Below are 7,500 nucleotides of genomic sequence, written 5' to 3'. Positions count from 1 at the left end.
CATGAAAAGTATTGGTTAAAATACGTGTGAACCCTGGTATTAGAGCCCGACCGATCGGCCGATATGAGGCGTTTTCCAAACTATCGATATCTGCATTTATAATGGCCGATAAATGAATATTTAAAAAATAAAATAAAACCGGATGAACACCCCCCCCATGTTGTGAGTGTTGGCGTTGCAGTCTGTCCACCAGAGGGCGCTCTGCAACCTCCCTGTTGGCAACACGCTTTGATTTTTGTTATTGTGTCTTTGTTCAAAGGACCTTTTGAGAAATACATTCTGTTCTGTTGTGACAATAATAATCTTAAGCTGCATTATCATTATTGTAGTGAGGACTCATGAATAACTACAAATAACTAATGCTATGTTTTGTTATGCGTTTCTGGATTTTTATATCTATCTAGGCCGATATATTGGATTTTTAAATCACCAAATATTTGTCTCTATCGGCCTTAAAAATCCTTTAAGGGTTTCAGGAAGTGAAAGTCCATCGAAATGAGCTTTCCCCGAGTATTTCTTCTCCCTCCAGCCTCGCGGGACACAGCGGTTGTTGGGTTAGGTGAAGCCAGCATGTTGATGTGTAGTACAGGCCTCAGGTCGTAGTCTAAAGTCACACATTATTGTTGTTGTTGTTTGTTCTCTGTTTTCTCAGTCGTTAACTTTATTTTTGTGCTTTGTCTGCGCAGACTCCGACGCTGCTGAGTGACGTCTCTTTGTGTGTCGCTGTCGGATGGACCTGGACTGTACATATAATTTATTACAGCAGAGTCGTGTGTGTGTGTGTGTGTGTGTGTGTGTGTGTGTATATGTGTGCGCGTGTGTGTGTGTTCTTTTGTATTATTAACAGTTTACAGGAGGTTTGTGTTCAGTTTGCTGTTATTATTGAGCTGTATCATCTTTAATAAAAACTATTTAAAAGGTTCCGTCTTCTGTTCCTCGGCCATGAAAATAAATATATATATATCAGTGATCACTTGAAAACAGGCAGATTTCAAACTAAAGATGGTCAGAAGTGGATTCATTCTGGGCTTTTTATACAGAGTGAACAAAGTGATGATGAAAGCTGTTGCTGTCTTGATTTGACAGTAATAATGTAATAATGTTCCCCATTTTGAAATGTGTTTTTAAGCCAAGTACCCCCTGACCAGCGACAGATTTACCAAACAGCCATGTGACTGAAAAACATTTTCAATGCTGATGGAAAAAGGCAACAACAAAAAAGTCAATAGAAAGAAGGAAGTAAGGCAAGAACAGGTGGAAAATAGTATCAAAAACGTAGAAAACTGCAACAAAAACTTAATAAAAAGAGACAAAAAAGTGGAATTGTTTTTTTGAAAGTGACAAAAACTTACCGTAGAAAAAAGGAAGGCAAGAACAGGTTGAAAACTTCACAAAAAGTGACAAAAACCTTGAAAAAGGCGCTCACGTACCCCCTGCAGTCCTCCAGAGTACCCCATTAGAGAAACCCTGCTTTCGAATAGGGCTGCACGATATGAAAAAACTGCGATAACGTTGAGGAATATCGCCATAATGTTATTACTTGCGATATATAAACATATTTTAAAGTGTTCTCAGTTCTGCTGCTTTCAGAAAAGTGGAAAGACGACCCAAAACAGTTTTATTTTTATTTTTTTTATTCTTTGAATGAAGTGTATTTTCACGATGCTAAAATGACTGTTTATTTACATGGAGTCTGGTGGGTTTAGTATACGCATCGGGGTGTTTTTGTGTTTGGATCTTACTGTTTAACCCTTTGAGAAAGGTCGATCTCCTTAGAAATCCTTTCCATAATGTTGTCAGACACTTAGAATAATAATCTGAGTCTGACAGCGGCAGAACAAGCACTTTTTTGTAAATTAACACTAATAACTGTCTAACTAAAGTCTACACAAGCTTTACAATAACCCTATTAACTTACAACGTAGCTTGTTTCTCAGCTGCCGACTGCAGCAACTCGATAAATACTGGACCAATGTCAAAGATTGTTGTTCCCATCAGTCACTTAGACACAAAAACATAGGAAAATATGGTTGAAAAAAACAATAGTTACCCTTTAAAGCTTGTTTTATGGTTCTGCAGAGGCTCCACGCAGAGCTTTCCGAGTAGCATACGTAAGAGGCCTGATGTTTATACTTGTGTGTTGGTGTGTGCGTTGAGCCGGTGTGTGTGTGTGTGTGTGTGTGTGTGTGTGTGTGTGTGATAGAGCGAGGGAGAAGTGAGAGAGTGATGGTGATTATCTTCAGAGTGAGTAGTGACTCTAGTGTCTCCTCTGTTCTTTCTGACCACGGTGGGAAATCTGGAGCAGGAGAAGTTACACCGAAATTCCACCAACTGCGGCTCCGCTGCGTGTCGGCTGCGTGCTCCGCCGTCCGTCAATACCCACCAGGTCCGGATCTGTTGCGGTACGGCTGCGGCCATGACTGACAGCTGAAGTCACGAGGACCCACGAGATCTCGCGAATTCACGTAGAATAGAACCACAAAACCAACACCAGTTTGTTTCCATCCAGAGGAGTAGAGGGGGAAACAACTCTGAGCTGTGTTTTCAAAGTGTAGTGCAGGGAAATATGATCCGCCGTGAGCACGGTGGATTTTATTTTGAAAATTAACCGGATGTTTTATTTTGTTTTCTGTGCTCGACTTCCTGTCCTGCACTATCTGCCCTGTGCTGAATTGCTGCGGAGCTCTCCGGCGTCCTGCAAAAATAAAAGCTCTGCGTATCTGCTCCGGAGGGCTGGGGATTTTTTCCCAAACAATTGGTCCTTGAATCTGGAGGTTGGTTGGAGTAGAAAGAGGAGGAGGTAAGGATGACATATCGTAGGTATTTCCTGTAAAATTAAGGATTTAGTCATAGAATTTGGGGTGGAAATTCAAGTGTCCGGAATGGATTGAGTCTACGTTACAGTCCGTTGTAGCCGGAGACTGACTCTTACAGTCTTTCTTCCGTGAAAAGTCACCAATAAAGACATGTTTCAGCAGGAATGTGATCCGAAATTTGGGAGAAATGAACAATGGCAGCAAAGCTTACAGACCTGGTGTTAGTTAGCATGTGGTTACAGCATTTAGCACACTTTCTCCCCGTAAAATGTATATATGTGTATATATATACAGTATAAGGATGACATATGCATTTGCATTGCCCAAAAAATGAAAGTATTTATTTATTGAGTTTGTGTGAAAAACAAGTGTCCGGAATACATTTAATCTACGTTAATCCTCCTAATGCATATCTTTTTTATTACTCTATTTATTTAGTTTTTTCAGCATCAGATTGTGATGTGATTGGTTGGGACACCGCAGCTCCACCCCCCCAATCACAAGACTTCCCCAAAACCAGAGATTTGTCCCCCCCCCCAATACGACCCACAGCAATATGTCCTCATATCTAAACCGGAGAAGGTAATGGGTGCGGTTTCAAACAGAACCAGAATGTCAGAGTGAATATGTCGGCGTGGTCTTTGAAACATTAGCAAACCTCTTTTTAGCACGTGTATTAACAGAGAGAGTCTAACCTGTCAGCTGTGTTGTATTAACAGGGAGAGTCTAACCTGTCAGCTGTGTTGTATTAACAGAGAGAGTCTAACCTGTCAGTTGTGTTGTATTAACAGGGAGAGTCTAACCTGTCAGCTGTGTTGTATTAACAGAGAGAGTCTAACCTGTCAGCTGTGTTGTATTAACAGGGAGAGTCTAACCTGTCAGCCGTGTTGTATTAACAGAGAGTCTAACCTGTCAGCTGTGTTGTATTAACAGAGAGAGTCTAACCTGTCAGCTGTGTTGTATTAACAGAGAGTCTAACCTGTCAGCTGTGTTGTATTAACAGAGAGAGACTAACCTGTCAGCTGTGTTGTATTAACAGAGAGTCTAACCTGTCAGCTGTGTTGTATTAACAGAGAGAGTCTAACCTGTCAGCTGTGTTGTATTAACCGAGAGTCTAACCTGTCAGCTGTGTTGTATTAACAGAGAGAGTCTAACCTGTCAGCTGTGTTGTATTAACAGAGAGTCTAACCTGTCAGCTGTGTTGTATTAACAGAGAGTCTAACCTGTCAGCTGTGTTGTATTAACAGAGAGTCTAACCTGTCAGCTGTGTTGTATTAACAGGGAGAGTCTAACCTGTCAGCTGTGTTGTATTAACAGAGAGAGTCTAACCTGTCAGCTGTGTTGTATTAACAGAGAGAGTCTAACCTGTCAGCTGTGTTGTCGATGCTTCAAGAGAACAAAGGAAGTGACTCAGAGCTTGCTGTAAAGCAGTATCTCTGGCCGTATATGTGTATGACGTCATTGACATTTTAAAAGGCTTTTTAGAACAAAAAAGCCTTTTAAAAAAGCAGTGTGTATTTTCTTAGCCTCCCCTTTCGAATGCAACATTCAAATTACTAGACAAAAAATGATATCCTGAGAAAAGTGGATTTTGAGGGGTATAGCTCCATAGAGTCCCATTCATTCTACACTGGCCCGTGAGCGTCCCCATATGGAACCAGAGTGGAACTGCAACCAGTTCAGAAGCCGGAAGTTTCCCAAGAGTGGAAGTTCTCCAATTATTAGACATTCTCTGGCGCTCCCATACTTCCTCACCTTACTTCCTGCTTTTCTCCCGTCATAACTACTACAGCCACTAGAGGGCGCCGCCACTAGAAACATCAATACAGGTTAGAATGATGCTGGAACAAACGACCTACGTGGCCGTTTTTCTGATCCTAATCCAGGAGATTTTGGCTTCGCTTTGTACAGGAAGGAAGTGGAGACGCGTCGGATTCCTTTTCGGGAAAATGTTAGTTCAGCCTTCGTACACAAGTGTTTGAAATGTTCCTTATTTTTACAATTAAAAAATAGTTCAGCAACGCTGCAAAAATATTACCTCAGTCTGTTTTAAAAAAAAGAAAATAAACAGATCCAATTGCATTTGTTCCACCCCATACTTTGTCCTTAATAGCTGCCATCCATTATTCTCGGTCCCCGTCTTTGTCTCATGTCCATCATCATCATCATCATCATCATTCCTCCAGCTGTGTCTTCCTTTCTGGCAGTGGCGGTGAAGACTCCTCGTCTTCCTCTTCCTCTTCCTGCACCGCCGCAGGTGCGTGATTGGGCGGCACGGGCGGTCTACACTTCTTGCTGACTTGTGCGTACACCGAGTTCCTGTCGGTCGAGTTGCCCGCCACTGCAGAGCGAGCGGTGTGCTCCTCCGCCGGCTCTCGATTGGTCGGTGGGGGAGACACGACAGCTCCCCCGATGGTGTGATAGATGTGGTCTGGAGGGGCGGAGCTGTGCACATCTGTCAGAGAGACACAATGATATTATTAGTATTCCTACTAGGGCGGCAACTATTGGTTATTTTCATCGTCGATTAGTGTCTGTCTTTTCAGCTCAATTATTTGCAGGGGTAAGGGTCAGTTAGGCAGCCTAGAAATCTAGACGCAACCTTGCGGCAGCAAATGTTTTTTGCAGCCAGTGTCGTCTAGCAACTCTCCGTTGGCTTGCGAGCTGGAAAAACCAAACTCTGGTCAGGCCAATCACATCGTGTATAGAGTCGGTGGGCGGGGCTTAACATAATGACGGCAGAGTTGCGACAGTTCTGCGTGAATTCCCTGCTACTTGAAAACAAAGAAGATGGCTGCTGCTGCTGGTGAACAGCGGTCTTTGGAGTCGGCTTTGGCCGCGACTCTGGAAGACTTGGAGTTCAGCTTTTCTTTGAGGAAAGAACAAAGAACGACACTGAAGTCATTCTTAAAAAAGGAAGATGTGTTCGGAGTTTAAAGTGTAATCTATCAACTAGCGTTGCTCTGATTGGTTGTAGAGCTATCCTATTGCGTGCAGAGGGAATCTGAAAGACAACCGTTTATCCCGCCCCTCGGATTGAGCCCAGCCAAAGGGGAGTTCCCAGACCCAACATCTGGATGTGGGTCTGGCTTGTCAGGCTATCAGTTAGGCAGTCTGCAGACTTAAAGGAACACGCCGACTTATTGGGACTTTGTCTTATATCACCGTATCCCCCAGATTTAGATAAGTCCAGACATACCCTTCACCATACCTAGAGATTGGCATGGGGTACTTTCCATAAAATCATCTCTCAATGCAAATCAAACCAGCTGTTAGACTAACTGAAATACAACCATGTTAATCTCTAGGTATGGTGAAGGGTATGTGATGATGGGGGGGTATGGTGAAGGGTATGTGATGATGTGGGGGTATGGTGAAGGGTATGTGATGATGTGGGGGTATGGTGAAGGGTATGTGATGATTTTTTTAATTAAGGCATTAAGATCAATTTCCAAAAGATGATTTTTTTATTTCTCTTTTTAGTCAACTTTAGCATGGGTGTCCTAATTTTTTCACATGACTGTATTTCTGTTGCTGTAGTCCTATTTACTATTTCATTATTTCATCCATGCGTGGCGCAGCGGATCCGTGCGTACTGTCACCTGCCGTGGAGACGCCGGCCTCCCTAACCTCTCCTCCTCTGAGTCGGGTCTCCCTCGCGCTGGACTCAGTCTCACTGAGCCTACTAACACTTAGAAAATAAATGGCATTACATCAGTGAGTTCAAACTGCTTATTGTGCGTAATTTGGACTGACACTGAGATGCATGTTGTTCTGTAACTGGTGTGGCGCTGCCACTATTCTCTTGATTTCCACTCCGACATTAGACATTTTTTTGAAAGTGAAATAGACGTTACATTCAGCATATATCACCACAGGTAACAAGCTAACCATCGCAAAGTGTTGTGCTAATGCTGGGAACAGGCACATTGTATCTTTATAGTTGTATCCATATGATGTGACAGCTTTAGGTTAATATTTCACCAGGTCCGAGGTCTAGAGGGATGTGTTAAGTAGACCCCATAACGTTATCCCACAACTGATGTTGATACTGGACTGTATGGATGGAGCTACAGGACATGCTATGATACTGGACTGTATGGATAGTAGCTACAGGACATGCTATGATACTGGACTGCATGGATGGAGCTACAGGACATGCTATGATACTGGACTGTATGGATGGAGCTACAGGACATGCTATGACACTGGACTGTATGGATGGAGCTACAGGACATGCTATGATACTGGACTGTATGGATGGAGCTACAGGACATGCTATGATACTGGACTGTATGGATGGAGCTACAGGACATGCTATGATACTGGACTGTATGGATGGAGCTACAGGACATGCTATGATACTGGACTGTATGGATGGTAGCTACAGGACATGCTATGATACTGGACTGTATGGATGGAGCTACAGGACATGCTATGATACTGGACTGTATGGATGGAGCTACAGGACATGCTATGATACTGGACTGTATGGATGGTAGCTACAGGACATGCTATGATACTGGACTGTATGGATGGTAGCTACAGGACATGCTATGATACTGGACTGTATGGATGGAGCTACAGGACATGCTATGATACTGGACTGTATGGATGGAGCTACAGGACATGCTATGATACTGGACTGTATGGATGGAGCTACAGGACATGCGCATTGCACTCG

At 43.1% G+C, this 7,500-nt stretch overlaps 2 protein-coding genes across 4 annotated transcripts in view; one reads left to right on the top strand and one right to left on the bottom strand.

The window, feature by feature from the left end:
- gtf2a2 (general transcription factor IIA, 2) overlaps window positions 1-921 on the top strand; it is a 5,131-nt gene extending 4,210 nt beyond the window's left edge. Inside the window, exon 4 of the mRNA XM_078255943.1 lies at window positions 687-921. Coding sequence (XP_078112069.1) covers window position 687 — 1 coding nt within the window. The 3' untranslated portion in view covers window positions 688-921. The remainder of the gene's footprint in view (window positions 1-686) is intronic.
- A 2,756-nt stretch (window positions 922-3,677) lies between these two features.
- LOC144521367 (uncharacterized) overlaps window positions 3,678-7,500 on the bottom strand; it is a 13,156-nt gene continuing 9,333 nt past the window's right edge. For 2 of the 3 annotated variants that reach the window (XM_078255933.1, XM_078255922.1), the window contains exon 7: window positions 3,678-5,271. In XM_078255933.1, coding sequence (XP_078112059.1) covers window positions 4,991-5,271 — 281 coding nt within the window. In that variant the 3' untranslated portion in view covers window positions 3,678-4,990. The remainder of the gene's footprint in view (window positions 5,272-7,500) is intronic. The other variant, XR_013502305.1, reaches the window with a different exon arrangement.

The sequence above is a fragment of the Sander vitreus genome, chromosome 1 (genome assembly GCF_031162955.1).
Source record: "Sander vitreus isolate 19-12246 chromosome 1, sanVit1, whole genome shotgun sequence".
Taxonomy (NCBI): Eukaryota; Metazoa; Chordata; class Actinopteri; order Perciformes; family Percidae; genus Sander; species Sander vitreus.
This window is presented reverse-complemented; position numbering and strand designations above follow the sequence as displayed.